The sequence below is a fragment of the Hippopotamus amphibius genome, chromosome 1, assembly GCF_030028045.1.
Source record: "Hippopotamus amphibius kiboko isolate mHipAmp2 chromosome 1, mHipAmp2.hap2, whole genome shotgun sequence".
Taxonomy (NCBI): domain Eukaryota; kingdom Metazoa; phylum Chordata; class Mammalia; order Artiodactyla; family Hippopotamidae; genus Hippopotamus; species Hippopotamus amphibius.
Genome location: NC_080186.1, coordinates 198,938,566 through 198,966,349, shown reverse-complemented (window position 1 = coordinate 198,966,349; position 27,784 = coordinate 198,938,566). Strand labels below are relative to the sequence as shown.

At 39.7% G+C, this 27,784-nt stretch overlaps 1 protein-coding gene across 2 annotated transcripts in view; it reads left to right on the top strand.

Moving 5' to 3' along the window:
• The first annotated feature begins 2,155 nt into the window (after positions 1 to 2,155).
• The window catches only part of ERAP2 (endoplasmic reticulum aminopeptidase 2), a 40,181-nt gene continuing 14,552 nt past the window's right edge, over positions 2,156 to 27,784 (top strand). Inside the window, exons 1-11 of one of the 2 annotated variants that reach the window (XM_057738656.1) lie at positions 2,156 to 3,289; positions 5,224 to 5,918; positions 9,442 to 9,580; positions 13,440 to 13,574; positions 15,202 to 15,322; positions 17,484 to 17,638; positions 20,858 to 20,971; positions 22,321 to 22,416; positions 22,687 to 22,818; positions 24,941 to 25,009; positions 26,051 to 26,226. In XM_057738656.1, the coding sequence (XP_057594639.1) occupies positions 5,362 to 5,918; positions 9,442 to 9,580; positions 13,440 to 13,574; positions 15,202 to 15,322; positions 17,484 to 17,638; positions 20,858 to 20,971; positions 22,321 to 22,416; positions 22,687 to 22,818; positions 24,941 to 25,009; positions 26,051 to 26,226 (1,694 nt within the window). In that variant the 5' untranslated portion in view covers positions 2,156 to 3,289; positions 5,224 to 5,361. Of the gene's footprint in view, positions 3,290 to 5,223; positions 5,919 to 9,441; positions 9,581 to 13,439; positions 13,575 to 15,201; positions 15,323 to 17,483; positions 17,639 to 20,857; positions 20,972 to 22,320; positions 22,453 to 22,686; positions 22,819 to 24,940; positions 25,010 to 26,050; positions 26,227 to 27,784 lie in introns of both variants that reach the window. The other variant, XM_057738646.1, reaches the window with a different exon arrangement.

Below are 27,784 nucleotides of genomic sequence, written 5' to 3'. Positions count from 1 at the left end.
ATTTTGAAAATTGTTTCAACTCTTTGGAAAAGTCACTAACTCATTCATTCTCACCTCTTTGTTGAGGACCTATGAGGTGTGGAATGCTCTGGAGAGAGGTGCAGGCACAGTGCTTGGCCCCAGCCTTCTTCAGGAGTTGATAATTTAAGGAAGGATGTGAAGTAACAAACATGTTAGTATAAGGTAAGGGCCATTAGAAATGATACACAAGTGCCTGCAGTTAGGGACTGAAAAGGAAGCATGTGTCACCTCCAAGGGGGCTTCCTGGAGGAGGCATTTGCCTTGCAATAAGAAGTTTACACAGGGGACACTAAGAGAGATGTTTGGCACACAGAGTGGTAGCCTAAGTAAAGGTGAGGGAACACTGGGCTCATCCAGAAATGGAAAGTTCCCTGATTTGCCTGAAGCACGTAGCAAATGTAAGGCAATCTGAAAAGAAAAAGAAGAAAAAAGAAAAAAAGGTTGCAAATGCATTCACTTGTTCAGCAGATATTTATTGAGGGTCTTACATACCAGGCTCTGGGTGTTAAGAGGTAAGCAAAGCAGACAAACTCCCTGCCTGGAAGGAACTTCTGTTCTGGTGGGGAGACAGAGAAAACAAATGAATAAATCAATACATAGTTTACTACCAGGAATTACTAAATGCTAAGCAAAAAAAAAAAAAACACACGCTAAACGGATAGACACTGGATGGTGGCACGGGTGGATTTGTTGCAGGAAGGGAGACCCCTTCCAGGGCCCGAGAGTGGGCTCTTGTCTAACACTCAGAAATGAATTGTCCGAGGAGACACACATGCTGACAAAGGAAGAGACTTTATTGGGCAGGGGCACCCGGGCGGAGAGCAGGAGGGTAAGGGAACCCACGAGGACTGCTCTGCCACGTGGCTCGCGGTCCCGGGGTTTTATGGTGATGGGGTGGGTTTCTGGGTTGTCTCTGGCCAATCATTCTGATTTAGGGTCCTTTCCGGCAGTGTGCGCATCTCTCAGCCAAGATGGGGTCTGGCGAGGAGAATTCTGGGAGGTGGGTAGGACATGTGGACTGGCATTTCCTTTTGACCTTTCCCGCATTCCTCCGGTTGGTGGTGGCTTGTCAGTTCCCTGTCGTAAACTAACTCACGCAAATTGTTATCATCTGCCTGGTCAGCGCGGTTACAATCTGTGTTTCCGCTAACAGATTGAGGGAGGAGCGCTACTCCTTTTAGATACAGCCTAAGGAGAGTCTCAGAGCAAGAGTCAGATCAGAAGACCAGGTGAAGTGACATGCGAATTCCCTAAGCAGCAAGCATCCCAAAGTGTATTCTCTTATCAGGAAATAAAAAGGTTAGAAACCCCTTCTGGCAAGAGATGGTTTTAAATAATAAACCATGAAGTCACCTGGACCCTACTCAGCTTCCTCTACTGGGACCCAGTAGCTCAATCTGATGGCCTCCTCTCTTCATTGTCTGTCATCACTTCTGTTCTCATGAGCAGGGGAGAGTTCTGAGCACACAGAGACACACATGACTGGGCTGTCTTGTGACAATGTCACAGGACTACCCCAGCTTCCTATACCTCCTTCACTCCTTCGCTCTCCTGCTGTAGAACTGGATTTCCAAGAATTGGCCCATGGTGCCTCCTCTTTTTTATTCCCTTTTCCCGAGGCACCTGTTTCCATCTACCCGCACTGCCCTCCATGGTACCCCTTTAACTGAAGGAAATGCCACTCTGAGGGACTCCATTCAGGCCTGTGGCTCTGGCCCTAGGTATAGGCTACTTCCTTGGTTTTGCTTCTTCTACTTTATTTTTCATCCAGGTTGAAATGATCAAAATATAACAAGAGAAAAGAAATTGAGGCTGGAGAGCTAACTAGGATCTAATCATGGCAGCATTTGAATGTTGAACCAAAGCACAGGCTGCAAACAGAGATGCACAGCAGGACAAGGCATGAAACCAGTGTGTGAAGGAGGCTGAAAGACATTAGGAGCCAAGCTAGTTACATTTCACTTGACAACAACAGTTGTGTGGGTGTGTGGCCCTTTAATGCACTAGGATCTAAACAAAACACCAGACAGTTCTTCAAAGAGGTCATGTGGCCCTTTAATGCACTAGGATCTAAACAAAACACCAGACAGACCTTCAAAGAGGTCATGTGGCCTTTGGGCTGCCAGTGGGCCGCCCACGGTCTCCACAGGGGAATTGCCTCTCTGTGTAAACAGGGGGAAACGCTGGAAAGGTTTGGATCCAGGGGGGTGGCGTTATCAAGCAGTGGCTGAAATAAATAATCTGCTGGCTAGCATCGTACAAGTGGACTGCGAGGACGAATCTTGAGAAGCAGCAAAACTTGTTAGAAGGCCAATGTGAGGAGTGAAGAGGACCTAGACTGCTTTAAAGACTGTGGGAAAATAATTTTTTAAAGTTGGATAAAAAGAGATTAAAAAGGAAGAATCAACAGAACTTGGTAACAAACCGGAATGGAGCAGAATCAAAATAGCGATGTGGTCCAGTCACAGACAACGGAGGAAGGCTCGAAGCAGAGGAATTTAAAGCAAAAGGCTCCAGTCTGGGGAAAGAAGGCATTGCTTGAGTTGTTAGCAGAACATCCATGGAAAGACAGCCCAGCAGGCTGTTGGAATTGTGGCAGCAGAAACCTGGAAGGAGAGATCAGGAGAGAGAAATGTGGGATGGGTGAGGGAAAATGAGAAATCTCTGCGCTTGAACATATTCTCCGAGGAAAGAGTAAAATGGGAAAAGAGCAGAGAGCAGAGGTTTTATCTTTGTGGAAGGCCCATATCCAGGGTGGTGAGAAAGAGGAGACCCAGGAAAGATGGAGAGACATAAAGGCGGGGTACAGCCCCTTTTTGCCCAGGAGGCGGGAGGTTATAGACAGAGGAAAGGGGGTATATCACCTCTGTTAAAGGTCATAGAAGCTGGCTGGGAATTACCTTTTCCAGGTGGAAGGACAGAGGTCAGAGTTCACAGCAATATGGACACAGCGCAGTGAGGAATTCAAGATCGTGTCTTAAAATTAACTCAGCGTTTAAAAAATAAAAACCAAAACCCAAACAAACAAAAAAAAAGTCCATGAGGTTCTGAAGGCTTCACAGCTGGGGACGTGGGGATGGGGAGGATAAAACAGCAGGAGCAGCAGTCACTGGGATGCTGGGGTCCTACCTAGCCTTGCCATGGTGTGGCTTTTACGCTGAGGCTGCTTGTTAATTTCAGTTATGCAAAGTTCTGAATCTTGCCAGAATAGAAAGTGAAAGCAAAAATAAACTTCCCTCCATTCAAATCTGCAACCGCGTGGATTAAGGTAACACATCAAAGTTTCTCTTGAATTTGTCTTAAACTCATTATTTTTCAGTGAGAATAATGACCTGAACTGAAGGTATAAAACTTCTGTACTGAGGAGCTGTTGCAAGCTCAGGTGGGGATCTGGGGAAAGCGGGTGAATCTGGCACTACCGTGTTGGAAAGTACCTGCAGTGAAGGATAGGATTTTAAGAATCTGTTTAACTGACTCTCTCTTTCGGAGATTCTCTTAGCTTTTCCCAAATGTTTGTTGCAGTTCTTGTATCTTCAATCTCTGGATGTTTTGTTTAGTGCAATAAAGCGCAGTATAATGGAAAGCAAGGGGTCAAAAAGCTGTATTTTAGTCCCGATTCTGCTTCAGACTTCCTGGGTTATTTTGGGAGAGTCACGCACCCTCAGTTTCTTTATCTGGACGCTAAGAACTAGCCGGCCTTTAAAGTTCTTATCAGTTCTGAAATTAAAGGCCACATGAGTAAATATCAAGGCCTTTCTCTCCTCTCTTACCAAAAAAATACAGTTTCTTTTGGGTATGTCTGCTACATGTGGGGGCAAAACTCCGTAATTTAAGCCAGGTTATAATAGGTTATAATAACCACAAGAATAATTTAATGTTTAACATTCATTACATGCTTCCTGTATACTAGTTGCTGTGCTGTGCCAATTTCTTCACATGAATTATTTCACTTAATCCTCCCAATGTTAGTGTAAATCATTACACTATTTTATAGGCAAGGAAACTAATGCTCAAAACATCAGAAAATTTGTCCAAGATCATCAGGTAAGTACAATGGAGCTAGAATTGGAACCCAGGCATTCTGATTTCCCAGGCCCTAATAAATAAGTAATTTCATTTTTTAAACCATCAGAAATTCAGGCTAATAGACCAGTTATGGTTTTATGTATCAGAGGCCCTTGAAACATTGGGATTTGGTAGCAATAATTTAATGTTTGCTAAAAAGAGGAGAGATGTGTTGTTATTTAACCATTATTTTCTTCTTTTTCTTTGTTTCTTTAAAATATTTGTTGATCTGCATTAATACTGCAAACTGGAAAATTGAAGTAACTATTTAGACAATTAATTCAAAAGGATGTGTTAATGATAAAACAGAAAAGGAAAGGGAACCATTCATGGGTTTAAGTTGAAGTAGGGAGGAGGTAAATAGAGGCAGGTGGCAGGGTGGGTGTCAGAAATGGATACCTAAATTCAACACATGTATTGTTTGTCCTTATTTTATTTGTTTTGTAGTGTTACCCTTCTAACGAGAAGAAATTGCCTTAGTTTTATTTACAGAGGCAGTGAGTTCAGTTTGATTTGTATTTTCAAAGGTACCCTGAGATGACGAAAACTGAAGCAACTTTTAAAAACTCTGTTTGAATATTACAAATCAAATTTTATTTCCACAGCTTTTGATATATTGGAAATAAACTGAAGGTAAACACTTAGCTTGACCAGCATCCCTTACACCAGCAGCCATAGAATGGGGCCATTCCGCTAATGTACTTTATTGAAAGAGGTGAAGTTCAATGCCATTGATAATGGTAATATCTGGTATCCAAAGAATATTGAGCACTCTTCATGACTTATTAAGACAAAATAGAGACACCTGTGCAGTTTACTTTCAGGTATCCAGGCACACTCTTAAAATGATGTAACTAAATGTTAAAAACGTTCAACATGCAATGAATTTACACACCTACCTTCTGCACATTGCATGGAATGCAGAGGGGATTCGTAGATGCAATTTTAAGGCAGAGTCCCTTCAACTTAGCTCTAAAAAATTTTTATTTAGAATAACCAGATGATAACTCAATTTCTACTTTATTTCTATTTATTTGGGATATTTGGCCCAATTCACATATGCCCATTTATTTTTCAAGTTTTATTTATGAGTTGAAATCTTTTTCTTCATGCTGTAATTTTTTTTTTTCTTCCTAGGTTAAATCCTTTTATTGAAACATATTGCTGAGATCCTGAGTGACATATCTGGAGGCAACACTACAGTTCTCTGTGGAGATTTAGCCTGGATGTTAACTTATCTTCTAGAGAATAGATTTAGTATTCCATTCTGCTGTAATGGCTAATTCATGTGGAAAACTAATACTTAGTATTTACATAGGATTTTACTGCTCAGCAGTCTTCACGCCCCAAATATGTATTTGTTCTCAGTTCACAAGTTCATCTATTGATCAGTTCAAAAAGGACCCCGGGGCTTTCCCAGTAGCCACCAATGGGGAAATATTTCCTTGGCGTGAGCTAAGGCTCCCCACTGTGGTCATTCCCCTCCACTATGACCTTTTTGTCCACCCGAATCTCACCTCCCTGGACTTTGTTGCATCTGAGAAGATTGAAGTCTTGGTTCGAGATGCCACCCAATTCATCATCTTGCACAGCACAGATCTTGAAATCATGAATGCCACTCTTCAGTCAGAGGAAGATTTGAGATACAGGAAACCAGGGGAAAAGCTAACTGTTTTGAGTTACCCCGCTCATGAACAAATTGCCCTGCTGGCTCCAGAGAAACTCATGGCTGACCTGAGATACTCTGTGGCTATTGACTTCCAGGCCAAGCTAGCTGATGGTTTTGAAGGCTTTTATAAAAGCACGTACAGAACTCTTGGTGGTGAAACAAGGTAAGATATAGTTCCGGTTGTTTACAATCTTTTGTGACACTTTCCTTACGGGTTATGTCTCTTTGCTAGGGGCATGCTTCAGTAGTCATTTATGAAAAGCCAAAAAAACTGTGGGGTAACTCAGAAGGAGCAGCTCTGCCATTCCTAAAGGAAATTGCAATAAAAGTGGGAAGACAGGATGCGGAGGCATAGGTGGCTAGAGGGAGAAAAACCAGGAGGAAAGGCCAATATGTGACTATGACCAGACTGACATGTTTATCTGCTAGGGGAAAGGATGTTCAGGGCAGAGACAGCTGAAATATGGAAGGCTTCTCAAAGGAGGTGAGACTTGATCTGAGACCAAAAGGAAATGTCTGTTAAGATTTGGGCTGGGAGAGAAGAAGTGAGAGCGTGTACATTGCCCAGGAAGCAGCATGACTCAAATCCAGGAGGCAGAAACAAGTCACTTTGGAGAACTGAGAAATATGGTCTATTTGATCAGCTCATGTTTACTGAGCACGTGCTATGTGTCAGGCACCGTTCTAGGCACTGAATGTATACTAGTGAGATATAGATTAGGGATTGGGAATAATTTAGCTGAGTGGCCAGGGAAGTTCTTGCTGAGGAGGAAGTGCATTTAAACTGATACCTGAACTTTTTTTTTTTAAAAAGGAGACAATCATAAAGACATTTAAGGACACAGGAAAGGCATCAACAAGTGAAAGTCTGTAAGACGGGAGTGATTGAGAGATGAAGGGCAGTGTGAGGGAGGGAGAGAAGTAGAGTAGAGAGAGGTCAGATCATGTAGAAACTTGGAGCCTCTTGTTTTAGGATTTTACTCAGGGGCCATGGGAAGTCATTGGAAAGCTCTGATATGATGTATGCTTTATAAAGATCAAGTGTATGTTGATGGTACATCATAGAGAGGAAAAAGTAAAAGCAGATTAGTCTTTTAGGAGGTCACTGCAATTGTTCAGGCCAGAAAGGATGTTGGCTTGGGCAAGGCTGGCAGTGCTGCTTATGGAGTGAAGTGATTGAACTTGGCATTTGTTTTCAAGTGTAAAACAGACAGAATTTGCTGACATTAGTTACGTAAGGCAAGAGAAAGAGAGGGATCAAGGATGCTTCATAGAGGGGATGATTTGGTTGTCCAGGGCCAGGGTCCATCTCAGGGGGAAGAGGAGTCTGGTTTCAGTGTTCTCCTAACTTTTATCAGTTGCATTTAGTTGCCAGTTTAAGAAACCCCAATACAATGGCTTTGCTACACAGGGGGTTATTTTTCTCATGCAACAAGAAATCCAGAAGTAGGGCATCCCAGGTTTGCTGCAGTGCTCACCAATGTTATCCAAGACCCAGGCTCCTTTTGTCTTTCTGCTCAGCCATCCTTGGCATGTGACTTTCCTGCTAATACAAAATGATTTCTGCACTTCTAGGCATCAAGTCCACATTCCAGGCAGGAAAAGAGGGAAATGGGGGAAAGAAAAATGCAAAAAGAAACATTCTAGCTGAGTCTGACTCCTTTTACCAAGCTTTCTCACCCAATGACTTCAACTAGGCCAGAATAAGTCATGTGGGCACCAAGTTACAAGAGAGTCTAGAGAAGTGATTCTTTTATCAGACACATTGCCTTCCTGAACAAAATCAGGATGCCACTGGAACTGAAGGGGAGTGGACATTGGCAGGCGACTTTAGCTGCTCAGCGTCTGCTGCCTGCTTCCTCTCCCCTTCGCACTTCAGGTGCTCACTGCCCTCTGCAGCTCACTGCCCACCCCACAGCCCCCAGCAGTCCACGGAGGACAGTGTTCCCCAGGCCCACCTCCCCTTCCCTCGGGGACATTTCCCCTCCTCGTAGCCTCAGTTCTCGGAGGCCTGTTCTCAGGCCTGGTGCAATGTTGAATAGGAAACTTAGCAACTTCTCACTGAGGCACCACATGACCAGCGATGGTTTATTTCATTTTTTCAAGTGACAAAACCTCCACCTAAAGGAAATACATTTTAAGGATATAATCTGGGGAGATGAGGGAGACCAGAGGGGGTATTTTTTAGAGTAGAAGCTTAGAAAGTAACATGCCTCCCGCAACTAACTGCAGGCTATTTATGACTCTTCTTATGATTAATTAGTCAGCTCTCTTCATACTCAGACACCTAGTATGATTTGCAGATTATCTGCAGAACAGTGTCAACAGAATTTTACGACCTCTGTCTTTTTTTTAATACACACACACACACACAGATACACACACTACACATACACATGCACACACATACAACTTAAAATACAAGAATAATTCAGTCAACACTAATTCTTTAAAAAGTAGGAAGCACTAAAATTGCATGCAGCACTAAAATTGTGTAAATATCAAAGAAAATCTTAAAGTTTTGCTTTTCCAATGTAAGACTTATTATAACCAAAATTTCACATTAGTAAAAATTATTCAAGGCACTTGCAATTGCTTTGCATTTGTAGGACCTGCTGCTGAATCCAAGTAACACTGAGGCCCCAAACAAATCACTTAGATCCCCAGTCTCGCTTTTCCAGTCTGTTTACAGAAGTAAGTTAATTGAGGCAAAATTATTGTGACAGGCCCTCTTTCTCCCCCCAGCCCTTCTCACCCTTTATCTGTCCCTCGAGCTTTTCTATTCTGCTCTCTTTCTCCAATCAAAATATGCTTTCCAGATTTGTTGCTTAATTAAGACTTTAAAGCCCAAAGAATAAATCTATAATTACACCATTTCAAGCATTATCAAGGTGATGGGGTATAGAGATTTGTCAGAGTATCTATCTACCTGTTATAGTCTGAAGGCTGGAACTGTTTGCTGAGAGCTAGAAGTGGCTGGCGGGGAGCTTGGGTACCACAAGAAGGCCCTTAGCCAATGACAATACAGAATATGAAAGCCCAGTTCCTTGCCTTCAGTCGGGGAAAACTTGACGGTGTAGTTTCCATTCCAGAGCTCCCCAGGGATAAAGTTGAAGCTGGGACTTCTCTCTCTCTTCCCTTGTCCTGCTTCCCTCACTCCCTTACCTGTTTCTCTTGGCAGAACTTTCTTATACATCAGGGTCTGCTTCCTGGGAACACAACCGAAGACATCACTCACCTCATAAGTATTCAAATGACTGATTGAGGCCCGCTCAGGTTTAGTGATGATGCTAAACTACTAAGTTCCTCGTCAGTTTTGAAGTCAAATTGGGCATGCTTACCTCAGCAGTTTACTAGCTGAGGGTCCTGGTAAGGTCACTCAGATTCTCTGAGCCTCAGTATCCTTATGTGCCATGAGTATGGAGGCAGTCATGCAAACAGAGTGCCCAGCACCATGCGTGATTCATGATTGGCAGCTACTACACAAAACTTTACCCTCATTTTCTTCAAAAATAGATTCTGGATTCACTAAGATTATAGTTTGGGAAATCAAACATATCGCCTCCAGCTTTGATAAGTTGTGTTCTGAAGCTACAAATTCTTTTTTCTTTCCTTTCCTGTTGTTTTTTTTTTTTTTTTTTTGGTTTCACTTATGTATTCTGGCTGGAATGTATCTCTTTTCATAGAACAATTGCAGTAACGGATTTTGAGCCAACTCAGGCACGAATGGCCTTCCCTTGCTTCGATGAACCACTGTTCAAAGCAAACTTTTCAATCAAGATAAGAAGAGAGAGCAGACACATTGCCCTATCCAACACGCCAAAGGTATTGCCACTTTTAGGAACTTTGGGGAATTGTTCTCGAGATGAACTTTGGTCTTTGTTGTGTTGTGTTTTAATATCTCCTTTGTTTTCAGGACTTAAGCCATTAATTGTTTTTGATCCGCCTACGTATTACATAACCCCAATCCATCTAGATTTTAACATCATTCTGTATGGGCATTGTTATACAAGAAGTTTTTTTTTTTTTTAAATAAAGGGATTTATATTTTACTTGTGTTTATATAGAAGCAGTGTTCTTTTAAATCAGTGTTACTTGGCTAGCAATGAAATTCAGAATCACCCAGAACAGCACTTCTCAAACTTTAATGTTTAGATGAATTGTCTGAAGATCTTGATAAATTTCAGATTCTGATTCAGTTGGTCTTGAAGTGAGGCTCAAAATTCTGCCTTTTTTAACAAGCTCCCAGGTGATGCCACTGCTGCTGGTCTAGGGACCACATTTAGAGTAGTAAGGATCTAGAAAATCCTGCCTGGGCCCCGTCCTGGAAATTCTGATCTGGTAGTCTGTGATAGAACTTAGAAATCTTTTTTTTTAAGTTCCACGAATAGTCCTTATGAAAATTATTTATCATAGTTACAAACTTTTAAAATTGAAAGACCTCTGAACACTTTTATTTGGCTCAAATTTACACTCAAAATGCAGAGACTCTGACTGACACAGTAGACTGAGCCTTATTTCATATTTCCTCACTAATGATGTGCTTGCCTTTTGAGCTATTGAATGAAATGTAAAATATTTCCCCACTGCTACTTAGAAAGTAGGATAAAAATAGAGGCTCTCCTGACAGTGCTTTGGCAGGATGAGCTCAGAAAGCTGCCAGGTCATCATAACCCAGCCAGTGACTCCGCCCCACTTTCCTCTCTGCCCTCCACAGCGACTGTCCTCTGTGGATGAAGGGGGAAATGAGTCTGTAAGCTAAAAACTGAGTTTCCCCAGATTTCTGTTTAATGCTGGAAAAGTTTTTGCTTTGCAATACTTGCAGAGCAGATTAAGGGGAAAAGTAACACACTCCCCATGACATATATTCCACAGTTTTTCCATGATCATACAGACAGCAATTTAATTAGCCTACTTATTTTCAGGTAAAAAGGATCTGCTACTTAACTCCAAGTCTTCTTTCTATGAACCGGATGTTCATTTAAGGGCAGTTCAGTCTCTTTCCTGGAAGCTTTTAATTAACATAATTTTTCACATGAATAATCATGGAGGATAAAGTAAAAATACAGTTAGTAATGCCTTTTAATTAAAATGTGATGCAAACAAATTGTCAGTTCATTATATTAGAATTGCAGTTTTCTAAGTTTAGAAACCTCTAGTAAATTCTCATATTTAAGAAAAATAAGTGAAAACTTTGAAAATATTTTATATAAGCCTTGAACTCTGCATCGCCTCAGTTGACTGGGCCAATTCTCTGGATCATGCCTTTCTTTTTAATACTATTTATTTATTTAGTTTATTGGCTGTGTTGGGTCTTTGTTGCTGTGCGTGGGCTTTCTTTTTAGTTGCGGTGAGTGGGGGCTACTCTGTGCTGCGGCGCTCAAGCTTCTCATTGTAGTGGCTTCTCTTGTTGTGGAGCACGGGCTCTAGGTGCGTGGGCTTCAGTCGTTGCAGCACATGGGCTCAATCGTTGTGGCGCACGGGCTTCGTTGCTCCTCGGCATGTGGGATCTTCCTGGAGCAGGGATCGAACCCGTGTCCCCTGCACTGGCAGGCAGGTTCTCAACCACTGCACCACCTAGGAAGCCCTGGATCATGCCTTTTCCAGCAAATATTGGGTTAACTTTCTACTTCTCATTGACATTCCCAACCCAGGTTCTCATGGCTATCTAAAAAAAGGAGAACCAAAGTTATGCTACAGTCATACTCTTTGGATAATAGTTACAGCACTTAAGATGGGTTGTGGGCTGGCGAGAAGAAGCAACACATACTAAGTTCTTAATTTGTTTAGTTAAGAATGTAAGAATACAAGTTAAGAATATTAGGAAGTGATGTGGTCAGCCAAGCACTAGTAGAGGCAGCGTATATTTTGGGCATGTCTTTGTCCCCTTCATTCCTTAAAGGAACACACACCTGCTGGTGACACTTGCTATGCAAGTAGAATCCTGCCAAATTTGAGAAAACAGCTAAATCCTTCTCTAGCAGCAAGTGTTTTATACTTGGAGCTTACATCACCATCCTGGAAGGACTTACACTAACACCACAAGCACTTCCATTTAAGGCAATGTTAATCTACATGGGTCACTCCAGGTTCCTGAACCAAACTCAGCCTGCATGGACTACGTCTTCATCTGGGGGGAAGGGAGAAATCAGAGGGAATGCCCACCTGTCTCCTAACCATCTCTGCCACCAGCTGTCCAGTGTCACAGACTCATTTCCCCATAGTCCCACAACCTTTCCTCTTCCTCCCCTCCCCCATCTACAGACTTGACTAAATGGTTTTGCTGCTGAGTTTGGTCAGAGAACCACAATCATAATATTCCCTCCCTGGCCCCTACCATAACCCTCTCCCCTGCTAGAAGTGTGTACTAATAGAAGTCTGGTTGAATCAGACTCCTAAAAAAGGAGATTGTTGTTGGGCAAAATTAACTTGCTGGATAGAGATAAAACTTACAGCCTTATACATACTGCCACTTTTCCTAGAGTATCTGGTCAGTGTTTCCTGCTTTATGGGAACTTAGGAATTGAGTTTTTGATAGAATTCTGTAGAAGGAAATTCTGTAGAGTTTAATAGCACAAACATTTGTCATTGACATAGGCTAGGCAGTTTATGATAATACTTCAAGCTATTTTTTTCCTCGCCAAAGCAAACTGCAGTCTTATACAAACACATAAAATATGCTCAATAATCTGTGGTTAGCACTGCCACAAACCTGATGCCTTTAAAAGGAGGTTGGAGAGGGTGAGGGACAAGCCAGTCTAAGAATTGTTACCAATTTGAAGAAAGTGACATTTTCAGATTCCTGGATCTGTGTCCATTCAGAATTTCGGGGCATCATACCATGGTGAAGATCATCTCTGGGACAAGCTATCCAGAGTAAATAAAGATAGAATTCAGTAATTACTCAGTGAATTTGATGGATGAGGCTGACCAGTCTATAGATTTAAAACTTTTTACTTCCACAGTAGATAGGCAGAAGCTTAAATTACTAATGACCTCCTTGGCCTGCCTGCTTTCATTGCTGAAATCAATGAAGCAAAGATAAAATAAGACTATGACTCAAGTTGTCACACCGAGAGTGAAAGGATGAGCAATGGCTTTAGAGTCACACGGTCACATCCACATCTTGGTCCTGCCATGGAACTAGCCGTGTGATCTTGGCAATTCGGTTAAAATTTCTGAGACTCTGATTCCTCACCTGTGAAATAACACCTACCTCACACACAAATAATAAGAGGATTAAAAGATGATGCAAAACATCTAGCACAGTTTTACTTCCCATTTCCTTCTGCAACAGAGATTTATTTATTATATAACAAAGGGAAAGGCAGTCTTCTCCGGCATTTTTGCTTAGAAGTACAAATCTTGAATTGATGCCAGTGTTGGAGATTATTGCATTTCAAGAAAGCAGAAGCATCTAAGATGATTTTATGCTTTCAAGCAACAAAATAGATATCATTTTGAGATCCCAAAAGTAGTACATTGTGTCTTTGAGGAAGACTAGAGATAAAAGAAATAAAGGGAGGATAAGCCACAAAATGTTGTGAAGAGTCCACTGATCTTCTATAAGGGCATCACACGTGCTTCAGAGCATCAAGCTTTCCTCTAACTTACATAGCCTACGTCACAGGCATTGTTGTAAAAGGCTCTGGTTTTCAAATACTGATTCTTTCCCTTCCTGTAGGTTAAGACAATTGAACTTGAAGGAGGCCTCTTGGAAGATCATTTTGAAACTACTGTAAAAATGAGTACATACCTGGTAGCCTACATAGTTTGTGATTTCAGCTCTGTGAGTGGCACAGCCTCGTCAGGGGTCAAGGTGAGTTTGAGTTCTCATTTCATACGCAGTACAGAATAGTGTTCTGAAGGCAATGAGCTTTTCTTTATTTTAGGGTATTTTCCTTATGATCAAAATATCATGCTTGTTTACAAAAATAATAGAGATAGATAAAAAATAAAATAAGTTACCCACAATCCCATCACCAAGATATAATTACTGGTAATATTTGTGTCAGCCTTCCCAGTATTTTCCATAAGTCTATCAGCTTCTTAGTGTATATAGTAACAGTATACACTGTATATATGTATATATACCTTTTATAAAATGATACACAATTTTTTTAGCTCACCATAATGTGCCATAAAAATTAAATGCCATTAAATATTTCTATAATGATAATTGCGTAATATTGTACTCTACTGCACAGAGGTACCCTAAGGATTTTTTAATCAGCATCTTATTCTAAGACATTTACACTGTTTCCAGTTGTTTTCTATAACTTTATTTCCTCAATGAAAGGAGGTTTTCATAATTTTTAGAGCATTCATTGTTTATAAAAATTTACAGTACCCAATAATTATGAAGTTTTGCAAATAACAAAACTTGAAAAATAAGAACTCCTTACCCTGAGGAACCAAGTTATAGACATAAAAATACATTCATAGAACCATAAAATAATGCTTAGGAAAATAGCCATAAAATGGCTATTACAATTTCCATACATATTATACCTATGGATACGTAGGTATATATTATCAGCAATGTGTTGACATACATCTCTGCCCATAGATATATATGTGCATAGATATAGATGTGTGAGAGATCAGATTGCACTTTACTTCAGAGGACAATGTCCTGTCAGCTTCCTTGGATTCACATCCCAGCTCTACAATTATCTGCTTGCGTGGCTTAAAGCAAGTTACTTAATCTTCATGTGTTTCCATTGCTTCACCTCTAAAATGAAGATAATAGCACCTATTTCATGAGGTAGTTGAGAAGATTAGGTTAAATCTTACATGTATGCACTTAGCACAGTGCCTGGTAAGCCACTGTGGCCTGTAATATATCCTTCTTATAAAATTTCTGAGGAACTTCAGTTAATTCAGAGTATGAAAGCAGATTATAAAATGAGAGCAACACTGTAGTTGAAACCCAAGCAAATTGGAATCTAACTTATTTTTTCCACTTAATAGCTAGTTACTTTGCAGGGAGTCAATGAACATATTCGGGCATTTTTGAGTTTAAAGAAAACACAACAGAGGGTGGTTCCAATAAGTTCATGAAAGCTTTCCCACCTCATAGAATTATGTTTTATTTGAATTGTGTTAGTGGTCATGATTCTGGAAGGCTACTTCTCAAGTGCTAGAGTACCTGATAGGGACAAGCTAAAGTGGGCTCTCATAATGCAATGGGTTTATGTAACTTGAAATGTACATGTGGGAATGTACTGTAAGAGAAAATACAGGGTTGTTTGTAATTTTCAAGATCAATTCTTACTTTAATACTTTACAGAACATCTTATCCCCTGTTGACAACATGTTTAACGGTGTATCAATAATTTCTTGAAAAATGCAGTCTACCTTTCTTTGGGTGAGGGTTGTTAGGAATGGAGTTGTGCCAAGGAGCTGTCATTCAAAGATCACTTCTTCTCACCAACATTTCTCAGGTGTCCATCTATGCAGCCCCAGACAAATGGAGTCAAACGCATTATGCTTTGGAAGCATCATTGAAGCTGCTGGACTTTTACGAAAATTACTTTGATATCCACTATCCACTCCCAAAACTGGGTAAGTTCAAATTTCACATCATTGCCCTTATTTTTAGAACTTGCTTTAATTTTGTCCCTCTTTATATGTGATTTAAATGAGCACTGAAGAGGTTCAGTTAGCCCAGAAAGCTTTATATGTGATTTAAATGAGCACTGAAAGCTTTATATGTGATTTAAATGAGTACTGAAGAGGTTCAGTTAGCCCAGAAAGCTCAGACATGGTCCTAGAGTACAAAAAATAAAGTATGTATGAGAAACCCAAGTACTGTGGTTCATTTCTCTAATCTTTTAGAAGGTTTAATATTAAAATATCTGCTTTTATATTAGATTTAAATGGGTGAATTTTCTGGAGCATATATTTTTGTCTATACCATATTTGTACAAGACTAGCAATCTTTCATAAAAGTTGCCAAAGGTTTATGTAAATAGCTGAAAATTGTCCCTCCATCTGTTGTCTACAGTGTATCTGAGGCTGGAAGATAAGACTGTGGCACAGACTTAAAAAAAAAGATTTGGAGGGAATAGATAGTTTGAATGTAGTAGTAGTAGGTCTTTATATGAGAAGATACACACAGTCTATCTTGGTTGGTTTTAATTTTCTATATTAAAAAATAAAAACTGCAATTTTTATGATGTTGCACAATATATAAAAACCATGACTTAAATTTTATAACTTATAGAGATTAATTTTTAGAGTTTCTGACAATGACAAAACATTGCTTTCCTTTGGGACTTTAGAACACACACCTTATCATGTCCTTCGTCCTCTTTCCTGCCCATCCTCCATGTAGTTTTTCTCTGAGAGTTAAAAGAAACAATCAGAAGACATCTCCAGGAGCTTGTCCCTACAGTTTATGAGTTTCATTGTATATTATAGCGCAGGTTCTATATACCTTTCAGTACAGATATACTAAATCGGTCTACCCACAGTCCACTGCTGTCCTCTGTCAAAAATCAAGGAAAGATCAAATAAGAGCCATCAACAATCTCAAGTTGTTCTTGAAAAATACAACCTGGAAGACATATGAAATGAATGTATTGAAAATAAAACTAACTGAAAGAAAACACGCAGCTTAAGAAAAAATAGAGCAGATACAAGCATTTCTAATGGCTTTGGGAAAAAATATAACTAATATAAAATCATCAATGCAATTTAGAAAAGGAGTCATTCCCACATTTGAAGTGCTAATGAATACTAATCTTTATTAGTGCTAGTTTACTTTTTGATTACATTATAAATATTTGCTTTTATCCATGGGAATTAACCAACACTAATTCCAGACAATGTAATTGCAAGCCAAGTGACTTGATTTATTTCAAACTTTAAAAAAATTACCTTTCTTTTCAGCCAAAGAGCAGTATTTTTTCCAATATGGGCTGGTAAAATAAAAAGAAAGAAGTCCACGATTAAATATTAGCCAGAAGTTTTCTAATCTACATGAAATCATTCGCAAAGTATATACATACACTCACACACAAATATGATAAAAATTAATATATGTTATACCTGAGTTGCTTGAAGATGATTAAATTCACTTATTCTCCCTAAGACTTTGTCAAGAAGTAGAGGAAATATCAATATTGAAAAGGAAATTGAGGTCAGAAAGAATAGACATCTACAGTTTTTTTCCTCTACTACTTAGAAGGACACTTAGAGGCTGTATGTGCTAGAAATATTGATTGGAATATTGACTACAGAGATTGCTCCTGAAAGGTGTTTTCCTGAAATTAAAATCCCTTTTTTTTCTTTTTTGTAGAAATAAGTTCATTAAATGTTTTGTTGAATTCTAGACATATTAGAAATTATTTGATACCTCATATTTTCAAAGTTTTTCTGTAGTACTAATATAAAATACAATAGGAGTGTTTTAAAATGAATTATTTTCTCAGCAGTAATGCACTTAAGGTATATTCATAGTTTTGTTTTAGGAAAAAATGGTTAAATGTTAATAGGTGACCTCACCCACAACCAAAACTTTACTGATAAAGTTTGGCTTGATAATGGATACTGATTTATTCAGCAACTGCAAGACACCCTATCAATGTTAAGACACTCTTGATATTTTCAGAAAGTCTGGCTTATATTTACTGAATGAAGCATAACATATTTGAGGAGGAAACAAATCCCACTTGTGGTGTGGAAGCCATGATGATCAAATGTGGTTGTTCTCATTTCTTAGACCTAGTTGCCATTCCTGACTTTGAAAGTGGAGCCATGGAAAACTGGGGCCTCATCACATATAGAGAGACATCACTGCTATTTGATCCCAAGACCTCTTCTACTTCTGATAAACTGTGGGTCACTGAAGTCATAGCCCACGAACTAGCACACCAGGTACCTGGCACTCCTGACATTCTCTTAGTATCAGTTCAAAAGAGAATTATGCAGAACACCACCAATGTTCCTGAAACCATGTAAAATCATGTCATTTTACTTCTAGAGAGGACCTCAGGGATTAGCAAGCCGAACATAATACATCAAGTAGAAGAATGTTCAGTCTCTAGACTATGGGTCTCAGACAGGAATTTTATCACAAGAGAAGTGGCCACTATATCCTCTCAAACCCTTCAAGGCAAAACCTTGAAATGTCTTTTAGTAAAGAAGGGTGAAGACCATGCAGATACATAGAGCACAGAATTAGAAACCCTACAAATAGTGATTTCTGTTAAAAATATTTCCCTTTGTACCCTCTAATATGGTGGCATTCTAATCTAGGGCAAAATCAACCTCCTTTCAATTGGAATCTGTGAGTATTTGGCCATAATGAAGTATTTCAAGTCCATGTACTCACGGGCTACTGACCCTGGACACATTACCTAACTCTCTAAATTTCAATTTCCTCATCTATAAAACCAAGTTCATAATAGCTCCTGCTTCTTGAAATTGTCATGAGGATTAGAGACAAGTGTCTGTGCCTGTCACACAGTAGGTATTCAGGGAGTTCTGGCTGTTAACGATGGTGACTATGACCACCACTTCTACCATTTCTTCCAGAAGAAGATTTCCAAGGCCCATCTATCAACACTATTACATACAAATATGAAACAGTAAAACCGCCTCTACAGATATCAGAGACTTTCCACTCTATTTCATTTCTGAAAATTCCCCATTATGCAGTGAATTATTAAAGGCACTGGAAATTCTGTTTCACCATATAGGCAAATATCATTCCGTTGTAGAAGCTGGTAAAATCTTTTATTTTTTAATTTTAAAAAAATATTTATTTATTTATTTATGTATTTATTTATTTATTGGCTGCATTGGGGCTTCGTTGCTGTGCTGGGTCTTTGTTGCTATGGGTGGGCTTTTTCTCTAGTTGTGGAGAGCAGGGGCTACTCTTCGTTGTGGTGCACGGGCTTCTCATTGCAGTGGTTTTTCTTGTTGTGAAGCACAGGCTTTAAGCACGTGGCCTTCAGTAGTAGTGGCACGTGGGCTCAGTAGTTGTGGCTCACGGGTTTAGCTGCTCGGCGGCATGTGGGATCTTCCTGGAGCAGGGATCGAACTCGTGTCCCCTGCCTTGGCAGGCAGACTCTTAACCACTGCACCACCAGGGAAGTCCCTATTTTTTTAATTTTTAACTTTATCCTTTATCAAGATCATAGTAATAAGGGAGGGGCGCTATTTGTTTTTGTTTTTTTTAAGCAGCAAACTAAGAACTCAGTTACATAGGAGCCATGCTCAGCACGGTACTTTGAGAACATATGAACAGTCCTCTGGTTTAGCATCTCCCCTCTGGCCCATCTTAGGGGTTTTGATCATTAGTCACTGGAAGCTCTAAAGCATTTAACTGAGTCTGGGGATTCATATTTTTCTACCCAGTGTTCATAGGGAACTAATCAGAGAGCTCTACTTTTGAAGCTCCATCCTCCCTTAAGGCCTTCCTTTAATAGCTTCTCTTTCATGGAAACACAGAGTCCAGGGCTGAAGCAGCAGGCCCCACCGGAATATTTGCCTTGACTGTTTGGTCTTCCCATTAATCTCCATATGACCATGTCACTCCTCTACATAAAACCCTGGCAAAGACTCTCAGTGCCTGGGTCAGTCAAGGATCCATAGTACGGCAAACAAGTCCCGATGACCCAGCTTCCCCCCACCTCCCCAGCCTCAACTCTGAACGACCCTTTAGCTTTTGCCATCCCAGACTACCTGCCATTACCTGAACAGGCAGGTTGTATCATCCCCCTATGCTTTTGCTCCTGCTACCTGATCTGCTTAGAGCACACACCAATTCCAACCTTCCTGAGGACCACTTGCAAGACTCAGGAAATGAATTATTTCCCAGTTATCCTACACACTCTCCCAGCAAAACTATTTTTTTTCCTTCTGGAATCCCCTCTGTTCCTTGTACAGACATAAATCATAGTGCCAATAATGCTTTATTGCATGTGTATGTCTACCGGTTGACATCCATCATTTGTATGAAGGCAGTGGCTATCCTACATACATCTTTGTATTTCTAATATGTGGTATAGTGCCAGGAACGTAGTAGATTCTCAATAGATATTTACTGAATGAATGAATAAACTGCTTTCACTGGCTGGTAAAATGACCATGACCAGCTTGCACTTCTTGTGTTCATCACTTCTCAAAGCGAGGAAACACCCACCGTCCCTTCTCACAGATGCCCTGCGGAAGATTGAAGCCCACTTGCAATGTGGTCTGAGGGTTGTAAGAAAAGGAATAGCGCTTGAACAGTTTCTAGAAGCTACAGATCCAGTGATTTCTGTTCTATAACTGTAACAAGGCTCTTCTGAATCTTAGAATCTTGCTGTTTAAGCTTCCAGTCCTTCTGGAGGCTGCAGTCCTAAAATAGATAAACCAGTTGTACACTAATATGCAAAGGCCAAATAGTTAAAATATAATAATACATAAAAAATAATATTTAAAATGTGTTACAGATCAAATATAGGTCAAGGGTAAATTTATATTCAGATTATCTTTTTGCATCCTTTTTATTTTATTTATATATTTTTTAAGTCTCAGACTTTTATTCACTGTAGTTGCCTAGTTAATGCCTAGAAGTAAACTGGGGCAGAGGTCCACAACTAAATTCTCTCATCAGTAATATTGTGTAACAATTGGAAAGTCCTAAATGAATTTTTATCCTTTTAAGTACCTGCTACTTAATATAAAAAGGTGTTTTCACCAAGAATATTTTGGCTTGTATTTTTCCTTAGACCATCACCATAAATCAATGACAAGGTGAGATTTATACTTATTGTGCAAAATGTACCCTACGAAATGTTTCATTTTCTTCCTTGATATTAAATCTAATATCTAGGAAATATAGGGAGGATATAATGGAAGTTGGGGAGCTGGGGACAATATGGACACAAAAGAAAGAGAGGTGAAGCAAGCAAAAATGTGGATGTGAGAGGAGAAGGCAGAGAAATCGGTAAAAGGAGGCTGTGCAGAGAGAAAAGGGTAGCAAAGATAAAGAAGAGGCCTCAGCTACTCAAAGAAAGAAGTTACTGCCCATTATATATTTTTAGCTATAGTTAATAATTTTTATATTTGTTTAACTTCTAATAACATTGAGTTTTTTCCTCCTAGTGGTTTGGCAATCTGGTTACAATGGAATGGTGGAATGATATTTGGCTCAATGAGGGTTTTGCAAGATACATGGAACTTGTCTCTGTTAACGCCACATATCCAGAGCTACAGTTTGTAAGTCACAATTTTGTATGTCATACTGTATGCACTAAGGAATCATTAATTTACTATTAAAATTTTAGGGAATACCAAAGAGAATATAGCATTGTGTCTTTGAATCTGTGGTGTTTTGTTTGGTATAAACAGATAGTATTAAGGTGCTAGGGCTGCCAGGACAAAATTCCACAGACTGGGTGGCTTAAACAACAGAAATTAATTTTCTCGCAGTTCTGGAGACTAGAACTCTAAGATCGAGGTGTCGGCAGGTTTGGTTTCTTCCGAAGCCTCTCTCCTTGGCTTACAGGTGGCCACCTTCTCATTGTGTCCTCACATGGTCTTTTCTCTGTGCTCACACATCCCCGGTGTCTGAGTTGTTAAATGTCCTCTTCTTACACCAGTCAGAGTGGGTTATGGCCCACCCTAATGGCCTCATTTTAGGTCAGTCCCCTCTTTAAGGCACCGTCTCCAAATACAGCCTGGGGGCTAGGGCTTCAGCGTACTGATGGGGTGGGGGGCACATAACTCAGATCGCAGAACTGGGTGAGACGCTGGAGGTTTTAGAGAACAGTCAGCATAAACCCCTCGCCCTGAAGTTCGTGGACAGAGAGTGAAAATGGCCCAAATAGCAGCTGTGTGTGTGGGGTGAGAGGAAAGTATCACTGTCTGTGCATAACCATAGAGGACAAAACAATGCCTGTGGCTATAAATCCTATGCAGAGTTCCTGGCACGTAACCCGAATTGAGCATGACTGGGGACACACTCCTCCAGAATTTCCAAAGGGTTAGTTCATTTCCCCAAAATGTATGAAAAGATTTCCTCAAGCATGTCTTTTCTAATAGGCATGAGGGGGTCTGAACAGCACATATCAGGGTAGTTAAGAATGGATAGTTAACTCTTTGAGGTGGACATTTGGTCCAGTACGGTTATAGACAGACATGGGTTCAAAGTCAGTGTCTTCTTATTTGCTATGTGCTGAATCTGTGCTTTAATCCCAAAGCTTCATACACTCTCACCTGTAAAATGTATATGATGCATCTCCCTTGCAGGGTATTGAAAGGATTGCAGGTGATGGATGTAAGATCCTGGCACAGAGTACGTGTCCACTATGTGGGAACCTTAGTTTTATTTCTGTATCTAAGGCTGGGCTCGTGGTAAACATTCAGGCAGTGTCTGAGGGAGTGTTGAGTGTATACCTTTACAAAATAGAGAATTGGTGAAAGGGGAATATATAAGGGGAGAGAAACATTGTAAGAAATATTGATAGAATACCTACTTTTAAGAATATTTTACTAAACCTATCATGTTTCCTATTGCTTTGAGAATGTCAAATGGAAATTGAAAAAAATTTTTCTCTCCTGTTTAGGATGACAATTTTGTGAACATGTGTTTTGAAGTAATTAAAAGAGATTCATTAAATTCATCCCATCCTATCTCCAATCAAGCAGAAACTCCTACTCAAGTAAAGGAAATGTTTGATGCTGTTTCCTATAACAAGGTAGTAAATGCTGTGGACTAGGGGAAGCTCTGCTTTTGGGAGAAATATAATGAGTCCAGTCCATCAGCAGTTTAAGTTGTTGGTGCCAGGTTACTGCTACCTGTTTCACTTTTTATTTTATTTGCTGTTCATTTACTAGACATTACACATGTTCCATAAAATGTAAGCTTCTTTTAAAAACATATACTACCTTTTCCTTTATCTTTTTTTTCTTTGTTTTGTTTGTTTTTTTAGGGAGCTTGTATTTTGAATATGCTCAAGGATTTTCTCAGTGAGGAGAAATTCAAGAATGGAATTATTCACTACTTAAGGAAGTTCAGCTATAGAAATGCTAAGAATGATGATTTGTGGAGCAGCTTGTCAAATGTAAGTCCTCTGTTAGTTTACAGTAGACTGCTGTTAAGCCTAAAAAGTAACAAGCTAATTATGAAGGTTTATAAATAATTACATTGTCGGGCAACAAATTCCACTTGCCACACTGCCAAGGTTAAACTAGCAACACCTCTCTGTTTCCCCTGGCACCTTACTAAACCAAGATGCCACACTAGTTGAGTCCCAGGGGTTCTATACTCGACCTGCTTCTCTTTGGTTTCTCTTTTATGGTTGACCCTACACGTTTGTCTTCCTTTTTCCAAATCTTTCATGACTTTGTAATTCCTACATATAACACCTAAACTTTTCTCAAATTTAAGGTTGAACTCTACTTGCTCAAATTTATTTCCTAACCTATATTCTCTGTTGAGTGAGACACACCTTCTCCCTCACAGGAAGAAATCCTGTTCAATCCCTGTCATCATGCCTTTGTTTCTAGTGCACTTTCTACCTGAGGTGCTCTTTCTTCTTTCTGACAATTCAGGTGCTAACCACCTTTTGCGATCTAGCTGAGTTTTCACCTGCTCCTTACAGACTGCTCCAGCCCTCATTGGTTTGCCTTTCTGCTAAATACCTAGACGTGCACTCGTGAATCTGTTCCATCCAGTGACATTCTCTTTTATTGGTTTCCATTGGTTCAATGATAACAATAATAATTATAAACAAAATTTGCTTAAGAAAAAGAATCATGTCAGGTTCCTAGCATTCTACTGACCCTATAATTATGGTTAAGAAACAGTTAATGATTGATTGAAGAACATATGGTCTCGTCGTCATTGGGATTCATGTAGTATAGCAGGTAAGACAGAGAAAATATGCAGTTAAATCAGATGATTCTAATAATTATTAAAATATTCTTAGGTTTTCAAATGCAAGGACAATACTTTTTTATAGAAGTAATGAACTGGCAGAGCTTGTGCCTGCAGGTAGAAGAACCCTAAGTCATTGTACACAGAAGAGGTCCTCTCTTCTTTCTAAGCACTTATGTCCCAGGGACAGTAATGATATTGTTCAGTATTTGCATAGTACTTCACAGGTTAAAAAGACACTTCGTGTGCATTATCTTATTTGATTTTTCTGTGCCCTTACTAAGTCTGGATCCTCAAGGTTTAACTTATGTGTGATTTTGTGTTCAAAGAAACAAATTCAAATAAAGTTTTTTCCAAAGTAGGTCCAATTTTTTACCCACTCTTCCTGAAAACCCTAAAAGGGATCAAAATACACCATCCTTTATAATACTTATAAAAATGCTCCTTATCCATTTCTGTCACCTCCTGCAGGTGACCCAGATGCTCTCTCTCCACAATTCTCCCTCAGGTCCTCAACAACGAGCCTTACACCGCTTTTCTCTCCCCTCTCTTTCTCCCTCTCTTTTGCTATGATGTGTGCACACACGCGTGCGTGTGCGTGTGTGTGAGCATGTGTAGACGTCAACCTAGCCTTTTTTCAACAAGGAAGAATCTGTCTTTGGTGTGTGTAGTGGGTGTAAAGGGGATTAAAGGAGAAATTTGGCCAATAATTACAGGATTCTTTTAGCTTAACTGTGAGCACTCCTATGTTAATTTTTGTCATATCATGCTTATAACCATCTCAAGAAGGTAAGTAGGTATTCTTACCCCATTTTTACCGATGGAAAAACTAATGCTAAGGGAGAGATTTGCTCAAGATTATATACCAAATGAATGATGGAATATTTCTCAAAATCTGTCTTCTGACTCGAAGTCCAGTATTCATTCTTTCAATTACATCACAACTTCTTCCTAGTTATCAGGGAAGTCTCCCATCTAAACTTCCCCTAAAGGTCCTAAATTCTGGCTGACCCCTTCTGATGCCAAATGAAACTGTGGTATGAAAATGGTAAATTCCTGAAAATACCCAACTCAGCATTGTGTCACGTAACATTAATTATATATATATATATATATATATATATATATATATATATATATAAAGTAACTTGTGTATTTTTTCATGAATTGCTATATTCATTACCGTGTTTAGATGAATTAAGTTTTCATATATCTATGCTAATAAATGTCTGCATTCGTGTCTAATATGCATGTTCAGCCAACTATGTGTGCCCCAATGGCGGTGCTCTTTTATTCTTGTTTTATAGGCTTGTTTGGAAAGTGATTTTACATCTGATGGATTTTGCTATTCCAGTTCCAAGACAACAAGCAACACAGTAAGTAGAAAGAAACTTGTAGAGTAGAAGAGATTTGGTTCATCACCTGACCCGCAGTGAGTGTGTGAAGTTGCCCAATTGTCCCTTTAAATAACTGGAGAGAAAGAGAGCCTCCACAATTTTCCTTGAAACAAAGCTGCCTGAAGACGGAATATTTAGGCCATTTAGGGGGCTGGTGCTGTTACTACTATATTTTTGTTGTTATAATTCAGCTTTCCCACAACCCCACTGCTAGCTAAAAATATCTCAGCTCAAAATTCCTCTGAGTGGTTACTGCTGCACTGGCATCCTCTAGACTCTGAAAAATGCCAAACCAAATGTGTTCGGTTTGGAAATAGAGTGAATGGCTTTCTTGAGGCCCTGTCTTTTTGTTTATTTCTGGGAAGTTATTGGAGCATTGCAGGAGAGTGAAAAGAAAATCATCATGGAAAAAAGAAAAGGCAAACTTTTTAAAAAGCGTTATGGAAATCACATAAATTATGGTTTCTAAAGGAAGATTCAGCATCACCCAGTGATGAGCTATCTATACCAGAAGCTAAAAAGCTAGAGGTTTTGTTCTCCATTCCATATACCTCTATTGATATAATATTGTTCTGTTGGAATTTTTAAAAAGCTTCCCTAAAGAGAGACATTTCTTCGTAAGCCACTTCTCTGGATTCCATAATGGAGAGGAGTTTTTTGGGGTGGTTTTTTCCTTTTGTTCTTTTTTTTTTTTTTTTTTTCTTTTTTCTGTTTGAAAGGGAGCAGGAGGGAGACTCCAGTCCTCCAGTCTCAAGCCTTTCCTCTTGGCCTTTCCTTCCCTGTGTTAACCCTCAAGCTCCCACACAGGTCCCTCCTTCAGGTAACTTGCAGAGCAGCCCTGGACAGGGTGGGGAGAGGAGCCCCCGGTCTAGTTTCCACATCGCTCTGCCAGGAGATTGCAGCCAGAGTCCACTCGTCCTGTCCAAGCCGTGTTCCTAGCATCCAAGGAGGCCGAAGTTTCTGATCTCTCTCTGGTTTCTCTCCTCTGCCTTGAGTTACCAAAGTCACTTGTCATTTCAGCTCACCTTCCTGCGGGAAAATGTGGAGATCAAGGAGATGATGGCTACATGGACTTTACAGAAGGGAATCCCCCTCGTGGTGGTTAACCGAGAAGGGCGTTCACTCAGACTGCGGCAGGAGCGCTTCCTGAGCGGGGTTTTCAAAGAGGACCCCGAATGGGGGACCCTGCAGGAAAGGTGGCTGCTTTTCTTCTTTGGGTCTAGTTTACCTCATTTCAGGTTTGCTCGTGATTGTATTAGCTTTCTTTCAGCTTCTCTGGCAATTTTATGGGATGCTATTTCTACATAGGACTCAAAAGGCCTAAAGTAGCCTTGATAACAGCCTTAAAGAGCTTCAAGTGGCCGGGATGGCATTGTGGAGCAGCACATTCTTAGTAATCCTGCAGCCACCTGTAGAACCTCAGTTCTGATGCAGAAGGTCGTCAGTTATATTTCTAATGTAATATACCCCGACTGTATACTAGACTTCTGGGCCCTAATAAATTGTGTGACTGGCCCATACCTAGGAAGTGTTATGACAGCTATACATCTTATTAGAAGGGACATTCCCTATGTGATAAATTAGATGCTAAGCATTAAGTTCTCTTGTTTTTCAGTAAGAGACTATAAATGTAATGTCTTAAAACATGATGTTCTTGGTAATAGTAAAAGCAAATCCAGTTACCCACTCTGTCATCCTGTTCACCAGCATGTCCTGAGAACACTTGTTAAAGGCTTTACTAAAATCAAGAAATACAACACTGTCCACCTTCCTCTGATCTATTAGTGCTATCAATAAGATGAATGAGGTTAAATTGAAATGAAATAATCCAAGTGAATCTGTGCTGGTTCTTATGATTATTATTTTTTTCTAAGGATCTAGCTGTCTAATAGCAGTTCTAGAATTTTTCTGAGAATCAGAAGCAAATTCAAAGCTTTTAACACATGGGATATACTGTTTTCCCGTTTTGCTTCTTCAGATGTCTATTTCCATCCAACAGCAACTCTTAAGCTGTTTATATATGTACACATCCTTCCATTTCTCTGTATGTCCTTCTGAAGTCTGAACCTCAGAGAGCTTAAACAATTTGAAGCTTAGCAACACAGGCTGGAAATTTTAATGTTTGATTTATTATTGGGAAAGCAGGACTCAATTCTGTAATTTATCAAAATGCCACAAGAGAGTTCAGTAGCGTGGATGGCCCAGAATAACAAGTATCTACTGTGGTGATATGTATTTTTCCTTTATCTAAAGCAGTATTTAGATTATTATTATAAGATTATTGCCCTCTGATCCATGCTTATTCACACTCATGAAATGCTACTCTTCCTCTCTTTACTGCCAGATATGTTTATCTGGGAAAAATCTCTTTCTAGAGCCAGGATATATCCAGGAATCTCAATCCATTAAGTCTTAAGTGATATCTAGGTGTCTATTTTTACCTTTTCGTGTAAATATTTCAATTGCTCTGTTAATTATCTGTCCTTTCTGGGTTAGCAGGTAGATTATCCCTTCTGACCCTTTATTAGATCGAGTCTGTGTCTGTTGTTTCTTTCACTATTTTATATTTTTCTGAGGACTAATGGACACATCCTCAGTTACTGTTCTTTCTGTTTTATGTCTATTGGTATCTTCAAGCATGTGATTTTACAGGATCACTATAGGTAATATGGCTTGATGTGATAGAAGAAATGAGTTCCAGAAGCTGCTAGAGAGTCAGTCAGAAAAAAATAGCCAATTTCAGTTATTTACCAT